General features: G+C 36.8%; 2 protein-coding genes across 2 annotated transcripts; both read right to left on the minus strand.

Moving 5' to 3' along the window:
* LOC113750239 (MDIS1-interacting receptor like kinase 2-like) lies at positions 1-1,371 on the minus strand. Its single transcript, XM_027294234.1, has 2 exons — positions 618-1,371; positions 1-439 (listed from the first exon to the last, which is right to left on the minus strand). The coding sequence occupies exons 1-2, from the start codon at positions 1,330-1,332 to the stop codon at positions 60-62; spliced, it is 1,095 nt and encodes a 364-aa protein (XP_027150035.1). The 5' UTR covers positions 1,333-1,371; the 3' UTR covers positions 1-59.
* A 14-nt stretch (positions 1,372-1,385) lies between these two features.
* On the minus strand, positions 1,386-3,288 carry LOC113766708 (MDIS1-interacting receptor like kinase 2-like). Its single transcript, XM_027310874.1, has 2 exons — positions 1,476-3,288; positions 1,386-1,399 (listed from the first exon to the last, which is right to left on the minus strand). The coding sequence occupies exons 1-2, from the start codon at positions 3,286-3,288 to the stop codon at positions 1,386-1,388; spliced, it is 1,827 nt and encodes a 608-aa protein (XP_027166675.1).
* Positions 3,289-20,285: the final 16,997 nt, after the last annotated feature.

Raw genomic sequence — 20,285 nt, forward strand, 5'->3', positions numbered from 1 at the left:
TGGACAACAAAATTTGGAAATTTTGGATAGAGGAAGGAAAGATACTTAAACAGAGAAGTTCAAACATTTGTCATTTGCAGGTCCAGAAGTTGTCCAATTGTAACAATTGGGAATACGTTGAATTGAGATGCTATTTCCTTTAACAGTTGGGCACACACTTGCTGCATTGTAGGCCTTAACTGAGGATTGGGTTCTATACATGACAATGCCAGCTTTGCCACCAAGGTCACTTCTTTTGACTCTTGCGTACTTGGAGATGAAAGTCGAGGATCCACAATATCTTTCAGCAGTATGTCATATACTGTTGAAGTAGATGATGATGCCGACAATGTTGACAATATGAAATCACCTGGATGCTTGCCCATGATCACTTCTAAAACTAATACTCCAAAACTATAAATATCACATTTTTCATTTACTTCCATGGTATAAGCAAGTTCTGCAATTCACAAAAAAATAGTCACTCAGACTATGGTGCAGATGAATCCCTTTAGAATATTGAATCATAATCCAAAAGCATAAATGCTTTGCTCATGCTAGCATTATGTAATTATGGATTAGTTGAAAGAGAGAAGGTAAAGAGAAAATTGGATTTGTTTGAGCAAAGAAGAGTATACCTGGAGCAGCATATCCATAAGTTCCAGCAAATGAAGTCCAATGACATGAATCAGGCCTCAAGATTCTTGCAGTACCAAAATCAGAAATATGGGCTTGATACTCAGAGTCTAACAAAATATTTTTGCTAGATATATCTCGATGAATTATGGAAGGCGAACAATTCTGGTGCATGTAAGATAATGCATTTGCCACATCCTTAACAATACTTACCCTCTTGATCCATTCGCACTTGGCTGCTGTTTCATCATTGCTCAACAAGTGCATCAAGCTTCCCCCTTCCAAGAATTCATAAACCAAGAAAGTGTGTTGTATATGTGAACAGAATCCATACAGCTTCACGATGTTGCGATGCCTTATATTTGTTAGTGCACGGATCTCATTGGCGAAATCTTTTGGTCTCCTCAAGGCACCATCATCCACTCCATGAAGTTTCTTGACCGCCACCACTTGACCATTTGGTAACTCTGCTCTAAATACGCTTCCGAATCCTCCTGCTCCAATGCAATACTTGGGGTCGAAATTCTCTATTGCATCAATGATGTTTTCATAGACCATTTTCCCATCAAAGCTCCAGGCAGAGAACATATTTCTAGTAAATTCCTGAGGCTTATTCTCCATGCTTCTCGTATGTGGCCTTGCACGAATGAAGATGCCCACAACCACAACCAAAAGAAATATGGTTGCTAGTATTGGAGCAATAATTAGAAAGATCATTCTTTTAGTTGTCCTTCTACGAGTGTTCTTTTGAGTTGATTGAGAGCAAGGTTTCAATCCAGTAACACTGCCACATAAACCTTTATTGTTTCTCAAGGAATCAGATGGGGCTTTTTGAAATGCACTAATGTTGGGGAGAGGACCTTCCAACTGATTGTAGGATATATCAATGGAAATCAAACTGAAGCAATGATCAAAACTTTTTGGGATGGAACCTGATATCCTATTATGCGAAAGATTCATCGTCTCAATGCTTTTCATCTCGCCTAGCTCTAGTGGCAATTTTGATTCCAGCATGTTTTGGCTGAGATCAAGAGTTGCGAGTGAGGGAAGATTTCCTACTTGAGAAGGAATATTTCCGACGAGTGCATTTTGGCTCAAGTTTAAATCCAGCAATTGTGTGCAATTACCTATTTGTTCTGGGATTGAGCCACTAAGATTATTGGCCGACAAACTAAGATTTAAAAGCCTAGACATCTGACCAATTTCTGTTGGTATATTGCCTGAGAGATTGTTGTTGTGCAGCTTAAGCTCAAGCAACAAGGTCAACTTCCCTAAACTGCTAGGGATCTTCCCATGCAAGTGATTTGAAGAGAGATAAAGTTTTTGCAGACGAGATAGCTCTCCAAGCCCAGTTGGTATTCTGCCAGAAAGATTATTATTCGAGATTCCCAACGCTGTCAAATTCAGATAGCCACTCCAATTCCAAGACAGCTGACCAAAAAATTTGTTATTCCTTAAATCCATAATTTCCACATGTGGATAGATGCCAAATTCTTCAGAGATATTTCCTGATAGTTGGTTGTCAGAGATGCCAATACCTCTTAAACTAGAACAGTTTTTAAAGCTCCTTGGCATAGCACCGACAAAATTATTCTCATGTACATTGAACCACGACAGTGAGCTACCAATGCATATATTTTGGGGTAAATGACCAGTAAAATAATTTTGAGACAGATCTAGCACATTTAAATGTGTAAGATTGTTGAATCCATCGGGCAGAGCACCACTTAGCTGGTTTTGGAAAATAAGAATATGAGCTAGTAGCTTCAATGTTCCCAATTCTGGAGGGATAGCCCCATATAAGTTGTTTTGGGAAAGTTGCAAGTCAACGAGATTGGTCAAATTTCCTAAGGTAGAAGGAATCTGTCCAGTGAGCTTGTTTTCTAGAAGATTTAATTCATTTAGCTTTGTCAAGTTTCCAATTTCTTTGGGAATAGGCCCCGACAGATAATTTTGGTAAAGATACAGCAGAGTCAAGCCACTTAAGTTTCCAATAGACACAGGAATCCGACCTGTGAGCGTATTGTTAGCCAAAGAGAGTTTCGTCAGAGATTTGAGCTTCCCAATCTCTTCTGGAATCCATCCAGAAAGTTTGTTGCTTCCTAGGTCTAGCTCGGCTAGGCCTGTCAGATTGCCAATAGAAGTAGGGATTGATCCATTGAATGAGTTATCGGAAAGGTTCAAGAGCCTAAGATTGGTTAGTTGGCTGATTTCATCAGGAATAGCACCGGACAATTGATTTGACCAGAAGGCAAGATTGGTTAGTCTGGAAAGGTTCCCAATGTTGGATGGTATGGTCCCATGGAGTGCATTTTGAGAAAGCTCAATTGTAGTTAGATGGGGTAGAGACGAGAAATTGAAATGATCAAGTGTACCTTTGATGCCAGAACTAGTGATGTTAATCACCGATACTCGTCCAGCCTTGTTGCATCGAATTGCATCCCAAGTACTGCAAGGATTTGCAGAAGATGACCAGGATGACAACTTAGATTGGCTATAATTGTCAAGACTGGCTTTCCATGTTAAAAGAGCTTTCCCTTCAGTTCCAGGGTTTGATGCTGCATGCATTTGATCGGGAGCAGCATTTATTCCAGAACTGGAGACTAAGTGAAGGATGGCCAAGCATACAGAAACTAAACTAATTGGACAGATGGAATAATTCTGGATTGACATATCTGCTGGATATATGTCACAATGAAATTCTTAAGAGAGAACTTTTGCTGTAAAGCTGATGGCTATTTTAGCACTTGTGCAGGTATTTATAGAGTTGAAGATCCAAGAAAACAATTCTGATTGGAGGTGACTTAAATCCTCAGTCTCTCGTAGTGACGGAGTCAAGATTTTTCTCATGGGGGCCAAAATTTTTTCTAACAAAACATGGACTGTCTCGTTTTCATCATTAGTCCATCTTGTCACCTATCATGTGAAAGTCCGTGTTCTCACCTATCGAGCAAAAGTCCATGTTCTCACCTGTCGTGCAAAAGTCCGGTTTGACAATTTACTTGACATAGATGCAGAACACCTACACGAAAAGTCCATGTTTGCATCTACATAAGACAGAGTATCTTTCCCTGCATATGTAATAAGCTTTATTTCCTAGGCCTTTAACACACACAACACCCCCCCCCCTTTCTCCCTCTCTCCGACAACAAACTAGCTCAGTCTTTTACTCTCAACAGAATGTCAAGTCTGGGGTTGGTTTTGTAAACTAAAGTCTATATCGAGTTTTCGACTTGGAGATGCAAAGTCTTCTTTGACTCTTTAACTTTATAATAGTTTTTAAGCTTGTTCGAATATGGTTGGTTTTGTTTCAGAATTTAGTTTAGTCACTTTTTAAAATTTTTTTCCCCTTTGGAGCTCATTTATTTTTATTCTTTTTGTGGGCTATTTTTATTCCTTTAACATTCTCTTCGCATGCAAAAATAATTAAAAAGAATCCAGCATATCTTCATTCTTAATAATAAACCAAAAAAATTCTGCGGTTAAACTTGTCTTTCCAGATAGACGATTGATCTTGGAATATTTGGGGAAAGATAGGCTCAACATAGAAATTGTAGGTGGATTGCAAGATAGGAAAAGCAATAAAAATTTGGTAAGCATATATAACATTTGCATTCAGACTCCATAAAACTTTTATATCCTCAAACATAATGAGAAACATTATAGCAGCAAATGGAAATATTGGAAGACAACGAAGTTAAAAAAAGATATCTACAGAAGCTAAAGACTTTGTGACTTCTACTTCCATTAATATCTTTGGTTGAAAAAAACGATGGAGTGACTGCTCTTGTAACATTTGCATTACCGAGCCAAAGGCATACTCAAGTTCTCTCTTCAACATAACTCCTTTCTTAATCAACCACTAGAAGAAGTTGTACGTCTAAGATAATTCATGATTTTGTAGCATGAAGAAGATTGACAAATACTAGAAACAACAAATACAACTTCAAAAAGAAGTTAGTGCAGTCAGCTGCTCCCCAGACAATCAATGTTTTAAAAACCGGACCGTTAATTGAACCGGTGAAGTGAAAGGGTCGAGGTTCAACCGGTCGGACCGGTTCAACCCCGGTTCAATAAATTTTTTAAAAAATAATTTATATAAATATATATATGCACAAAATAAGACATGTAATGGACTAATTTAATACTTTATATGATGAAAAGTTTACTATTTTTTAATAACTTGGATTTTTAAAAATAAAAATTTTAAATTATAAGTTAAAACAAATAAATTTCACTTTAATTTCAATTATATCTAAATCCAACCCAAAAATATCACAATATTTTGAAATTATGCAAAATTCACGTCTATGAGAATTTAGACATTGTGAACTTAAATTTTAATTTACGCTTTGGGATTTATAGATTGCAATTTAAAAAAGAAAGTTTGGAGTTCGAAAGAAGTCAAGAGAATCGAAAATAAAAATGTAAACTTAATAAGAAACAAAAAATGAGATAAAAGTGAGTGGTTGTGACATTAAATAATTTGGATTAAAGAAAAATAATTCTTTTTTAACTTTTTTTAATTTAATGGACAAAAACAAAATTAAAATATGGAAGAAAACATCAATAAATTAAAAATAAAGAGGTTTGATTAAAAAGGGAGTGACAAAAGAAAAGAGGATAGCGAGAGAGAGAGAGAGTTGAAAATTAAAAAGAAAGAGCCATGAGAGGATGAGATTTTGTAAGAAAAATGAAAAAAAGAAATATGAGTATTTGAAATATGAAGAAAAAATTTTTAAAAACAAAATCAAGATGCGAACTGGAGAAGCCGAGAGTGAGAAACGGAGGAAGTGAAATTGAAATGAAATGTGTCGTCTGCACTTTCTTAATGCTAGGGTTTTTTTATTTAATCTGATTTTATGTTTTAGTTAAGTATAATTCTACACAACAATATCTCGTCCTTGGGCTGTGGTGTAGTGGCAACCGTACCTTATTGTTGGCTCAGAGACCCGAGTTCGAATCTAGCATTCTCCATTCTTGCTATTATTTTGAATTTGAGGTTATACTGTTAGAAAATTAGAGACCCGAGTTCGAATCTAGCATTCTCCATTCTTGCTATTATTTTGAATTTGAGGTTATACTGTTAGAAAATTTGAGAACCGCCGGTTCGCGGTTCATACCGTTCGGCCGGTCCGGTCCGGTTCTGAAAACATTGCAGACAATTAAAAATTTGAAGTATTTCCTGACAACAAAATTAAAATTTTCAATTGTGTCTTTTTTAGACTGATTTCGTTCCTCTAACTTGTAATGGAAAGTACAAACTTCTCTCAAAAAGTATAGGACATCAATACAAATTTCCCCCGAGTTCTACAAAATTACTAAAAACAACAAAATAGTGTTGGAGTATTGCTTTATTTCTAAGGTCTTTAGTCTTTGCGCCAACTCCTCCGGTAATGTCTCAGAAATGAAAGAAGAAACTTAATTAGAAAGTTCAAAGCAGTCTTTAGATGTGTCCAATGATATAGTTGGAAGAAAGAGTCATTGCTTAACCTTAAGCTATTTATGTCTTCCTTTAGAACTTTGATTGGATCCACCATCTCCTAAGAAGTTTCCCATTGAAGTATTAGGCTTTCGCTATCCCACTGTCTCCTAAGACCCATTGAAGTCTTGGGCATTGGCTATTCCACTATCTCCTAAGAAGTTTCCCATTGACATCTTAGGCTTGGACAGATAATGGTTGTTGCTGGTATTGAAGGTTCAAAGTGGGCGGCTCAAGTTGGGATGGATACTATTCTTTTGGAGAGTGAGTGTAAGCATTGATTGATATAAATTGGGGGCACAGAATTAATACGAGTTAGTGCTTAAGTGGGACAGAAACTGGTGAAAGAGGTGGGAATCAAGAGACCATAGAATGTCAATCTACTTCTAAAGCATTCCACTTTATTGTTATTTTTATTTTTTAAGCAAGAGAATGGTTAAATTTAAGAAGTGAGGAGGAAAAAGAGAATTTGAATCCAAAATCTCTAATTCTTGAGTTCTCAACTTTAACTGTTAGAACATGACTAAGTTTTTTATACACTATCAGTGTATAATTTTTTTTTTATATTGGTATGTATAAATCATGGCACATAACATGAATTTAAATTTAAAATTCAAATCACACACATGTAACACACATTCACTTTATTTCTTCTCGTGATTGGAGAAATATTACCTATTGCTCCTCCATCAATCAACATATTTCAAAAAGGATCATTATTTTCTAACAATTGCATATGCATGTGCAAAAGAGAAATTTAAAATTCAAAAGTGCAAGAAATGTAATTTTGGTCCTAATGTTTATTTGTGTGTGTTGAACTAGTCCTTAATGTTTTGACCGAAAGAAACGTGGTTCTAGAGTTTCTAATTTTAAGCATATATTGGATGACTAATAGAAAATTACACTATCTAATGGTTAGAATCAAAATGGAGTTAGTAAAAAATTTTGACTTTAAATTTTGGGTCCCTAACATTTGAAATTTTAATCAGTATGGTCCCTTATGTATTAAATAGTTATGTTTAAAGTTTTCAAATAAAATAATATGTGAATTAAATTGAACGTATGACAAATGTGTCTTCAAATCCTTAAAAACATCTCATATCGGCAATTTTAGTATAAAGAGCATCTCTTGGCTAATGAACAGATTTAGAAGGTTGCAGTGTTCCTATGACTTGATTGATTCTGAATTCTTATCTTTTATTAATATTTCATTTAGTTTCTTTTCTTTTCACATTAACCTTTAAGCCATTTATATTAAGTACAAAATTGATGTTTTGGTAATGGGTTGGCCATTCTTTTGTTTATAGAAGATTAGCCAAGATTTGATCTTTGCTATTTTTAAGTTTTTGAATGTCATCATATTGTCGATTTTTTTTTTGCATTTTTGAATTATTAATCATTGAATTAGATGTTTAAATTTACATTATAAGACTATTTTTGAATAACAATGTATTTAAGAAAGGTTATAATAGATTATACAATAAGTTTGTATTTTATGCAAATATTTTTATGAACTACAGTAAATAATTTTTTATTTTTAGATAATTCCCATTCAACGAATGGGTACAAAACTAGTTTTAGTATAAAGAGCATCTCTTGGCTAATTTTAGTATAATCGAATAATAGCATGCTGATAATACAGAAAAAGAAAGATTGTGGGTTAGGAATCGTGATTAAATTGACTAGTAAATCTAATTACCTACATAAAGTGCTCGTACAAATTTTTGAATAAACATCCTATTGTTTTTTCTTTTCTTTTCTTCACATTCAAATCACATGTTTTAATAATGAAGTTCAAACAATAATGTAAAATATTCATTTCATTTTCTAACTTCATTGATAGCCAATTGAAACGCCAAAAAAAGAAAAAGAAAAATGATTGTTTAATCACCTTCATTTGGATATGGTATATCTTGTTCACATTTTAAACAGATATTTCATTGAGTGCTCAATTATCAATGTAAGCGAACAAATGGATTGTGAGTCTGCCATAAATTTAATACCAAATATACAAAAGAGAAGAAACATGTTAGAAATTAGTAGTATGAATAAATGAAATAAAGAAATAAAAAAAGAAGAAGAAAAGTTGAAAATAAATTTGGGGTCCAGTTTCACCTCGCACCCCTTAACATGTGATTTATTCTCCCTTTGCATTCTTAATTTTCAGTTTTGGACACTTTGTATACACTTTAGTACTAAATCTAGAGGGTCCATCTCATATAAAATTCTAAGATTGTCGTTCTTAACCACCCAATTACGGCAATTTAAAGGCGCTGTTGCCTCGTGCAAAAGTTTTCCGGCAAATTAGAGATGAAAACAATTCGTAACAAATGATGAGCAACTTAGAGATGAAACAATTCGAAAGTTGAATTAATAAATTACTTCAGTTTGAAAAAAAAAAACTAAAATTAGTCCAGAATAGGCTCCAACCTCATTAGTTTACGAATGGAAACTACTAGTGTTTCAGAAAAGTAACAAGCTTTATTTCTCAGGTTTTTAGTCTTTACCCCTAATCCTACGGCAATTTAGATGAGTCCTTTTTAATTCTCAAAATGAAGCCAAGTCCTGAATATTTGCGCGCTTTGCATGGATGCTCAAGTCAACTACAGTCCATTCCGAGTCCTCACCCTGGAGGAGCCAACTCCTCTTTGATTCTCAACTTTTCTATGGTTTTCAGACTCGTTCAAATATGGTTGATTGTTGTAGAATTTATTATGGTCACTTGGAATTTTTTTTAAAATTTTTTTTTGTTTTTGTGTGTGTGTGTGGGGGGGGGGGGGATGGACTGATGATTGAAATTCTAGATGAATTTCAAGTCAGGAAAAGCAATGAAAACTAAGTAAGGCCTTCTACAAGATCTAAGAACATTGGAGAACTGACCAACTAGACAAATTATTTTTAAAAAAATTATCTTCTCCAATTTTTATTGAAAGATTAGCCCACAACCACTAAAGTAGATGTTCTGTAATTTACCATTCAATGGTTAACTTACATAAGGCCTTTGCCGTGAAATACAAGAGGACCTGTTTTCATCCCATTTTTTCTGTGTAATTGAAACTTATGCGACAATATAAGACCTTTTGGTAAAGCATAACGAACAAATAGATATTGGTTACTCTAGAAGTGAGTGAGCCAAAAAAAAAAGAAAAAAAGAAAGGTAGTGTGCACTGATAATACAAAGGCAACCTTCAAAATAAAACTATGCACCAATATTTTAATAATTCATTTCTTAAAACTACAACAACTACAGGAAATAGTAAGTTATTGAATAGTAATAAGTAAAAAGTATCAGCTGCGACAAATATGGTATTGACATTAATAAGTGCTTATTTTGCATATTTTTAGTGTGTTTTAGTACCTAGTTTGGGTGTGTTTTTAGGATTTTTTAAGCATGAAATATGGCTCCTTTAAGCAACTATTTCTTCAAGTTATATTTGATGATCAAAACTAGCTTTTGGATGGTTTAATGTACATATGTTGTTATTTTTATAGTTTTTGGTATTTCATGATCACTTTGAATCTGATAAAATACAATCAAAATATTAAACGCGATTCGAAAATGGTTTGGAGATTACAAAATGAACAGTTTATAAAGCCTTGTTTGGATTGTCGGTTTCCGTCGAAAAATTACGTCGTTTTCCGTGATCACATATCCCTATTACCTTTTTCCCTCACGTACATCAAATCGCTACAGTAATTTTCCCATGAAAAATCACGGAAAATGCAATCCAAACACAACCTTAGTTTTCTGAATAGAATACACAACCTAATACGAGAAGCTATAAAGAATGCTGCTATGTTGCAGCAGAATTAGAGAGGAAAGAGAGAGAGAAAATGTAGCTTGAGGAAGAAGAAAGGAAGATATTATTCCAGAAAATGTGATAACCAACAACCCCGTTCAATCTTGCTACTCTCTCCCTATGTACAACACATTTCTCGCTTCTGAGTCGGTTATTTGCTGACTCAGCATAACTATCTAACCAACAAGAAGATTCCGTTTGGCTACCTAACAGAATTATATTCACAATTGCAAAAGGATAGCTATTCTGGAGTCATTACAATACCCCTACCTTAATAAAATCCTAGTCTCTAGGATTGATCGTTGAATGCTGGGAATTGAGCTCGGATGACAGTGGCATCTTCCCAAGTAGCATCTTCATGGCCTAAATTCTCTCATAGGAGTAGCACTTGTTCTGTAGGTTGTCCTCCCCTTCATTTAGTCCTTCTGTCTAGTACAGCTTGTGGAGCCACCCTTATCTCTCTTGGTCAATCACTTGTGGTAGAAAATTCTATACTGGAGCTCCTTTAGCAGAAGGCTTTAACTGAGATACATGAAACACTGGGTGAATTGCTGTTTCTAGTGGTAATTCCAACTTGTAAGCTACATGCCCCAATTGTTGCAGCACTCTATAGGGACCATAATACTTAGCAGACAATTTAAGATTCTTCCTAAGAGCCACAGTAGTCTGCCTATATGGTTGCAGCTTAAGATAGACTAGGTCCCCAACTTTAAAACTCCTATCAACCCTCTGTTTATCAGCAGTCTGCTTCATCCTATTATGTGCCATTAATAGATTCTCCTTGAGTAATTGGTTCCAGTTCACTCTTTCTGCCATCCAATTGTCCACAGTAGCCACCACAGAAGTCCCTGGAGTTAAGCTGAGTAGTGTAGGAGCATAACTGTAGAGGGCTTGAAAGGGAGACATTTTTAAAGCAGTGTGGAAATTTGTATTGTACCACCACTCTGTAGCAGCCAAAAACTTCTTCCATCGATGTGGTTGCTCAAAACACATACATCTCAAATAGGCTTCTACACACCAATTTTTTTTTTTTTTTTTTTTTTGTCGAATACATCATAACTTCATTTCATTTTGTAAACTTGATATTACAAGACTTAGATACAGCAGATTCGCTTCCTCTGAGGTCACTTTGGGCTTCCTCTTGGAGCCACATGGGAAAACATACATCCCATTCAACATTTGTTGTTAGCTTGACAGCAAATTTTGCTACACTTTGGGCTTCTACACACCTATTGACTCTTTTAGTTTGACCATCTGATTGGGGGGGGGGGGTAAGCAGTAGAGAGGTTTAGCTGAGTCCCCAATTTCAGAAATAACTCTTGCCAAAGTATGCCAGTAAATGCTTTGTCTCTGTCTGACACAATGCTGAGTGGAAGTCCATGTAGCCTGAAAATATGTTCAAAAAAAGACTTGTGCAACACTTTTAGCAGCATAGTGGTCAGTTAGAGGGATGAAATGGGCATATTTGGTAAATCTATCAATCACCATATACAGCATATTGAAATCTTCTGGTCTAGGAAGTCCTTCAATGAAGTCCATAGATATGTGCTGCCATGCTTGATCAGGTACATGTAAGGGCTGTAATAGTCCAGGTGTCCTACAACTCTCACTCTTTGGTGGGTGTCAAACCTCCAAAAATAAAGTTAAAAATAACAGCCTAATTGCCAACCAACACAATCTCAAATTTAATTTGTAAACAGGGCAAGTAGGGTCGTCTCCTCAGGGAACAGGTAGGCAAATCACACAGGAAAATGGGGGGGGATTTTTAGCAGTAGTACCAACTAATTAAAAAGGAATAAAAACTGAAATTTAAAGTTGAGTAAGATAGCAGGAACCAAATTACACAAATAACAATTAATTAAAACAACCTAGTCAAGGAATTAATCTTGGCACCGAAGCACACAACTGATCACAGATACAAGGGACAATTCATATACTCACGAATAAACTGGTTATAGTGGTCAAGCGACGCACCCAACCACCAATCTTTCCTTAATTTTATGGTAGTCAAGAGACGCTCATAAACTACCCTCTTGTGATTAGACAACCCCAGGAATGCTCACAGGATTTAATGTAGCCACAGCATTAGGAATTAGAAAGACCCAATTCTAGATGACAAACACACATGCGGGTTTATTTAGGCTAGATTAATTATCCCCACGATCCAAAGTAAACCGCTTGCGAGGCGGTGAAATTGTCTCGTTTGCCACTAATCAAGATACTTAAAGGCGACGCGCCAACATCCTAATTGGCTATCAATTATTTAGACAATCGAATAACAGGCCTAATTATCCAATAAATCTAAACAATAATAACTCAGGGAAAAATAGAGAATAATCAAATACCCATGAACATATAAATTAAAAATAAACAATTAAAACGATCTCACAGTTATGGTGCCCCGATCCTTGATTTATTCCTCAACTAGATAAAAGATTCAGCCTTGCCTCATGTTTGATGCAATCTGAAGCTTCAATCTCGTGTTCATTAATCAAAAGCAAAGTGCCCAACCTCTAAGTCACGTTACAAAGGAAGAAAAGGAAAAAAAAACCAACTAGTCTAAGAAACGAGACCCCAGGTCTTAATCTCGCGGGATCCAGCTTTTTTTCTCTTCACTCCATAGTCCATTGCCAAAATTTTTCCGGAAGCAACCCCCCCCCCGGTTCCTTATATTCCTCAAGCTTTCAGAATTCTCTACTACCAAAAAGGATTAGCAATTTGACTCCTCCTAAAACTCAGCAGCTTCCCTTTTTTTTAGCCAATCACATTGTTGTATCTTTTTAGAAATATCTTCCCTTATTTTTCTCCATGATTTGTTGCCAAAATATTATCTGAGATGTCTCCAAATCCAACGCAACTTCAAAACACAGCTCCCAAAAATAGTAGCAAGCTTCTAGGGATAAGTGTCACGGTCCGTCTTTCGGGATTCACTCTGCGATCTCTGGCGTGAGCACGCCCTGGAATGAATAGTCTTCTGGAAATTTGCCTTTTTATCACTTTTAACACCAATTGCCTGTAATTAACACAAATACCAATTATGAGCAGAAATCCAATACTTTGCATAATAAACTGCCAAAATTAAGACCAAATAACCACAAATAAAATGCATAATTATATCCCTATCAAATTCTCTCACACCAAGACAATGTTTGTCCTCAAGCATTTCAAACTTTAAATACACAACCAAGCGAGCAAACATTTTGCAGCAGTTGAATTCAAAACAATGGCTATTAATCAAAGCAACTATTGCCAATGTATAATTTAGATAACTGTCAAGTACCGATGACAAATTTTACGAGATAACTCTCCAACTAGCTTTTAAAACCAACGACTCTTTCAAATCCAGACTAACTAATCTAAGAATAGAAAATATCCAACCAACATTTTTTTCAATAACTGGTCCAACTATTAAGCAAAATCTCAACATAAAAACTCATGGATCCGCAGGCAATACAATTATTCACATACTTTCATGCTCGTATACTCTTTTTTTTTTCAATTTTTTGTTTTTGCTTTTTTGACCCTTTTTTTCTCCTTCTTGAAAGAAGTGCTTAGTCTTGAGCCATTTAAGTCTTTTGACGCGAACTCCGACATCTCTCCAATGAAGGAGCCCGGTTACTCAACTTTAACCGCTTAAAGACCACATACTCATAATTATCGCTACTTTTTGACGCGAAAATCGACGCTTTAGGTGAAGACCCCTGGTTACTAGTCAATGATAACCAGCGGAGTATAGCCGAATATTATTCACAAATAAACACCCAAGTAAAATTCAAGCCATGCAAGCCTGTTTCATTTCCTTAACATGGAGAACTAACATTAATAGTTGAACCAGTTCACACAAAAATGTCAAAAAAATATTTACAATGCTTAGAAAAATTAACCAAAAGAATTTGCAAGAGTCACAAAATCTCAAATATTTACCAGAGAAACATCCTAAAATTTTACCATATCATACTTAACATATTATCATCTAAAACCGTAACAATAGTTAAATTTGAAAATCTAGCCATTGCTTATCAGGGCTAACCATAAACATCCAAAAGGCATGGTAAAGGTTTGTTTTTTTTTTTTTTTGTTTTTTGGGAAGAAGAAAAAGCAGTGAGAAGGAAAAGCTAGACTACTCCCCCCACACCTAAAGTCTACATTGTCCTCAATGTAAGAACGAAAAGTTGAAGTCAAGTGAAGGGAGCAAAAAAAAACTTCCCTGAATGAATAAAAACTGCAGCAAAACACCATGGTAGAGGAGGTGTCAGGGACTGGCAGCGTGGAGCCTCCGACGGTGGTGTGGTGTAGCATTGCTTCAGATGGAAGCGGAAGTCTTCAATCCAAGCCTGTGTCCCCAGAGTCGACTAGAGTTGCTGTAAGGCGTGACCATGCCTTATAAGGCAGAGTCTTCTGCCCAAGCATTTCTACGGTATTTAAGAGCATCACTTATAAGGCGTGGGCATGCCTTGTAAATCCAAGTCTCCTGCCCAACACCAAAAAAAACACTTGCAATGAAACAAAACAATCCAAAATCAACGAAAAACGAAAGAGAACTGTAACAAAAAAAATGGAGGCCTTGGGTTGCCTCCCAAGAAGAGCCTTTCTTTAACGTCTTTGGCTAGACGACTCCACAGTGAGCAATTAGGCATAGATAGGATCTATCAAGTGTACCTCTTCCACAGTGCCAATGTCTGAAACATCAACAAACGGTTTTAAACGGTGACCATTAACCGTAAAACTCTTATTGGTCTCTAAACTCTGGATTTCAACCACACCATTGGGAAAAACATTGACTACCACATATGGTCTAATCCAACGAGATTTTAACTTACCTGACATGAATTTCAACCGTGAATTGAACAAGAGTACCTTTTGTCTTGGGGAAAAGTGTTTCGCACGCAATAGGCGGTCATGAAACTGCTTGGTACGCTCTTTGTACAAACGTGCATTGTCATAAGCTTCAAGACGAATTTCCTCCAACTCCTGGAGTTGGAGCTTTCTCTCTTTGCCATCTCTATCCGCATGCAAATTGCATTGCTGGACTGCCCAGAATGCACGATGCTCAATAGCCACAGGTAAATGACACATCTTACCAAACACCAACCTATATGGGGACATTCCAGCGGGCATTTTATACGCCGTTCGATATGCCCACAAAGCATCATCCAATCGCAAGCTCCAATCCTTACGGTTGGGGTTAATCGTTTTCTCCAATATGCTCTTGATCTCTCGATTGGAGATTTCAACTTGCCCATTGGTCTGAGGATGATATGTTGTACTCACACGATGGTGCACTCCATATTTTCTCATGAGAGCTGCAATGGTGCGATTGCAGAAATGGGTACCTTGATCACTGATGATGGCTCTCGACACCCCGAATCTACTAAAACTGTGGGATTTGAGAAATCCTACAACAACTTGAGAATCATTAGTTCGGGTAGCCTTTGCTTCTACCCATTTCGGTACATAGTCAACGGCTAACAGAATATATAAAAATCCAAAAGAGTTAGGAAAAGATCCCATAAAATCCATACCCCAAACATCAAACACTTCACAAAATAACATAGGCACTTGAGGCATTTCATCCCTATGAGACAAACTTCTAAATTTTTGACATTTTTCACAGCTTTTACAAAATGCATAAGCATCGCGAAACAATGTTTCCCAATAAAAGCCACAATCAAGGATTTTTCTAGTAGTTCTCTTAGGTCCAAAATGACCACCACATGCATAATTATGACAATGAGTAAGGATAGAAGGAATTTCACTTTCAGGTACACATCTACGAATAATTTGATCAGAACCTATTTTTCACAGATATGGCTCGTCCCAAATATAGTATCGAGAATCATGGACTATCTTATCCCTCTTACTCTTACTCATGCCAATTGAAAATTTATGACTGATCAAAAAGTTCACAATATCTGCATACCAAGGTTCCTTACCTTTGAGATAGAAAAGATGTTCATTAGAAAATACCTTAGATACGGGAACTGCTTCCTCTTCTCTTATCAACCTATTCAAATGGTCAGCTACTGAATTATCCACCCCTCTCCGATCCTTGATCTCCCAGTCAAATTCTTGCAGCAAGAGCACCCAACGAATGAGTCTTGGCTTGGACTCCTTTTTTGACAGGAGATACTTCAAAACTGCATGATCAGAGTAAACCGTTACTTTTGACCTCAATAGATATGATCTAAATTTCTCAAAAGCGAAAACAATGGCTAGAAGCTCCTTCTCCGTGGTGGTGTAGTTGCATTGAGTTGGTGTCAATGTTTTTGACGCATAGTATATCATGTGACTACACTTTCCATTCCGCTGTCCGAGCACAGCTCCTACGGCATACTGACTGGCGTCACACATGAGCTCAAAGGATAGCTTCCAATCTGGGGGTTGGATAATTGGTGTCGTGGTCAACATACCCTTGAGTGTGTCAAAGGACAATTTGCAATCATCTCCAAAGTTGAATGGCACCTCCTTTTGAAGCAGGCGAGACAACGGTTGAGCAATTTTTGAAAAATCTTTTATGAAACGCCTGTAAAAACCTGCATGGCCTAGAAAACTATGAATATCCTTGACATTAGTAGGGTAAGGTAAACTAGTGATCAAATCAATTTTAGCCTTATCTACCTCAATACCCCTTGATGAAACAACATGGCCCAAAACTATGCCTTCTTTAACCATGAAATGACATTTTCATAATTAAGAACCAAGTTTGTTTCAATGCATCTTTTCAAAACCTTTGTTAAATGGTCTAGGCACTGATCAAAAGAATCACCGTATACTATAAAATCATCCATGAAAATTTCAATGCAATTATCAATCATATCAGAGAAAATACTCATCATGCATCTTTGAAATGTTCCAGGAGCATTACACAAACCAAAAGGCATACGGCGATATGCAAAAGTTCCAAAAGGGCAGGTAAAAGTGATTTTATGTTGGTCCTCTTGAGCAACAATAATTTGATAATATCTAGAGTAACCATCTAAAAAGTAAAAGAAACACTTACCTACCAACCTCTCAAGCATTTCATCATTAAATGGGAGTGGAAAGTGGTTTTTCCGAGTTGCGGCATTTAACTTCCTAAAGTCAATGCACATTCTCCACCCATTTTGCAATCTCATTGGCACTAACTCATTCTTTTCATTTTTCACCAATGTGATTCCAGACTTCTTGGGAACAACATGGACTGGACTTACCCACTGGCTATCAGAAATAGGAAAAATAATTCCTAATTCTAAGAGTTTGAGAATCTCTTTCATCACCACCTCCTTCATTGCGGGATTGAGCTTGCGTTGATGCTCTCTCACGGGTTTTGCGTCCGACTCCAAAAGGATGTGATGCATGCAAATGGATGGATTGATGCCTTTGATGTCTGCTAACGTCTATCCAATTGCTAGTTTAAATTCCCGTAAGACCCGTAAGAGTCTCTCTTCTTGCAACGCAGTTAAATCATTGGCAATGATTACAGGCAAAGTTTTGTTATCTCCCAAGTAAGCATATTTCAAATGCTTGGGCAGTTCCTTCAATTCCACATTAGGTGCCTGTTGAACAGAAGGTAGAATTCTTTCATTAGAAGTGGGTAATGGTAGAAAAGAATTTTCAAACCTACCTGGAAGCGGATGTAGTGAATGTAAGGATATGATAGCTTCTTTGACTCCCTCCTCCTCCATGTCGTCCACTTCCAAATTGGTATTGCCTTGTTGTAAGACAAAGTCTAACTTGTCCCCCATGAAATTCTGTTCAAAATTCTCTTGCACTATTGTGTTAGTCATGCCAACAAAATTTATAGATTCAGTATCCACAGGATGCTTCATTGCATCAAAAATATTGAAAGTGACATTCTCTCCATCAAATTCCACAGATAAAGTCCCTTCATGTACATCTATTTTAGTTCTTGCTGTACTCATGAAGGGTCTACCCAAAAGAATCACGGCTGAATTAGTAGAGTATTCATCATTCATATCAACAATGTAAAAATCCACAGGAAAAATGAATTCATTGACCTTTACTAGAACATCTTCAATTAGGCCCTCAGGGTAGACATTAGACCTATCTGCTAGTTGAATGATTACCCTAGTTTCTTTGAGGGGTCCTAAATTCAAAACTTTAAAAATTGAAAGAGGCATGACATTTATTGAAGCACCTAAGTCAAGCATGCTTTTTCAATTCTTTGATTGCCAATTATGCATGGTATAGTAAACATACCTGGATCCTTACATTTCTGGGCAGCTTCCTTTGAAAAATCGCTAAGACATTCTCCCCCACCTTCACCTTGTCATCCAGACTCAACTTATTGCGATTAGTACATAAGCCCTTCAAAAATTTAGCATATTTAGGCAATTGCCTAATAGCATCCAACAAAGGAATATTGATCTCCACTTTCCTGAAGATGTCCAAAATCTCTTTCTCAGATTCTTCCTTTTTAGCTTTTGTAAATCTGCCAGGAAAAGAAGGAGGAATGTCAACTTTCTTTGAAACTTCAGAGGATTGTTTCTCTTCTTCCTCTCCCACCTTCCTGGGCACTTCTTCTTCTCTGGCGTGGGCATGCCTAGGAGACTGTACCTCCTTGCCACTCCGTAATTGCATTGCACTGGCATTCTCCTTGGGATTAGGAATTACTTGAGATGGTAACTTCCCTTTATTGCTATTTTCCAGGTTGCTCATGAAAGTTGCCAATTGGGATATTTGTACTTCCAAATTACTAATGCTAGCACGAGTCTCTTGTTGAGATCTTTGAGACTCCTGTTGAGATCTTTGAGCCTCTTGCTGTAATTGACTCGTGCTTTGGGCCAGTGATTTCACCATATCTTCAAGAGACATGTTTGAATTGGAAGTGGATAGTTGTTGCACTGGTGGCCGTGGTTGGAAATGTTGTTGAAAACTAGGGGGTTTTGAAGCATAGCTAAAGTTAGGATGATTTCGCCACCCTGGATTGTAATTAGGTGCAAAAAGATCATTCCTTCGTGGAGGTGGTTCAGAAAAATCTCCCACTATGTTGGCTTGTTTAGGTGAATCCTTCTGAAAAGTTGGGTGCATGTCAGTCATGTGTCCGGGAGCAGCACAGATACCACAAGTCTTCACAGATTGTAATTGCTCCCTTGCCATTTGACGCACCAGAGAGGTAAGCTCAGACAGTTTACCCTCTAAGTCAGAGTGATTCACTTCATTGACCCTTCTTATTGCTCTATCAGCTCTCACTCCAAATTGTTGGGAATTTTCAGCCATGGTGGAGATCAATAACGTGGTTTCGTCTGTGGTCTTGTTAACCAGAGCACCGCCACTGGCTGCATCTAACATGCTCCTATCCATGGGTGATAATCCCTCGTAGAAATATTGTATTAAGAGTTGATCAGGGATTTGATGATGCGACCAACTGGCACACAGTTGTTTAAAACGCTCCCAGTACTCATATAGAATTTTCCCATTCGTCTGCCTAACTCCACATATTTCTTTCCTTATATTGGCGGCTCTAGAGGCAGGGAAAAATTTCTCGAGGAATCTTCTCTTCAAGTCTTCCCACGTAGTGATGGATCCTGATGGCAGGTGAAATAACCAATCTTTAGCCTTATCTGCCAAAGAGAAAGAGAAGACTCTCAACTTGATGTGGTCCTCAATGACTCCTTGAAGTTTCATTGTGGAGCACACCACATGAAATTCTTTCAAGTGTTTATGTGGGTCTTCACCTGCAATACCACGAAAAGTAGGAAGTAAGTGAATAAGACCATATTTAAGCTCAAATGCCTCTTCTGTGTTAGGAAATGTAATGCATAATGGCTGTTGGTTCACGTTAGGAGTTGCCAACTCCCTCAAAGTCTTTGGGCTACCATTGCTACTCCGGGAATATGCATTTCTTCTTCTTCAGATTCACTTGATGAATCACTGGAAACAAACTCTTGCTCAGATTTTGAAGGTGACGTTGAATCTTGTTGCTTACACAACTTTGCCCCCTTGGTCAACCTTCTTGCAGTCTTCTCGATCTCTGGATCAAATTCCAATTCTCCTGTACGAGAAGATCGAGGCATAAAATAAAATAAAAATAAAAATTAAAGCCCGTGCAAAAAGTCACATAAAACACCAGTTCCCCGTCAACGGCGCCAAAATTTGGAGGATGTCAAACCTCCAAAAATAAAGTTAAAAATAACAGCCTAATTGCCAACCAACACAATCTCAAATTTAATTTGTAAACAGGGCAAGTAGGGTCGTTTTCTCAGGAAACTAGTAGGCAAATCACACAGGAAAATAGAGTGGGGGATTTTCAGCAATAGTACCAACTAATTAAAAAGGAATAAAAACTGAAATTCAAAGTTGAGTAAGATAGCAGGAACCAAATTACACAAATAACAATTAATTAAAACAACCTGGTCAAGGAATTAATCTTGGCACCGAAGCACACA

This window comes from Coffea eugenioides, chromosome 1 (assembly GCF_003713205.1).
Source record: "Coffea eugenioides isolate CCC68of chromosome 1, Ceug_1.0, whole genome shotgun sequence".
Classification (NCBI taxonomy): domain Eukaryota; kingdom Viridiplantae; phylum Streptophyta; class Magnoliopsida; order Gentianales; family Rubiaceae; genus Coffea; species Coffea eugenioides.

What these genes read in the sequence shown, in the direction of transcription:
- LOC113750239 (XM_027294234.1), bottom strand. Translation starts at nt 1,332, where the DNA reads ATGATCTTTCTAATTATTGCTCCAATACTAGCAACCATATTTCTTTTG. An exon ending in TTATGGATATGCTGCTCCAG is followed by an intron (nt 440 to 617) that starts GTATACTCTTCT and finishes TGTGAATTGCAG; the next exon opens with AACTTGCTTATACCATGGAA.
- LOC113766708 (XM_027310874.1), bottom strand. Translation starts at nt 3,288, where the DNA reads ATGTCAATCCAGAATTATTCCATCTGTCCAATTAGTTTAGTTTCTGTA.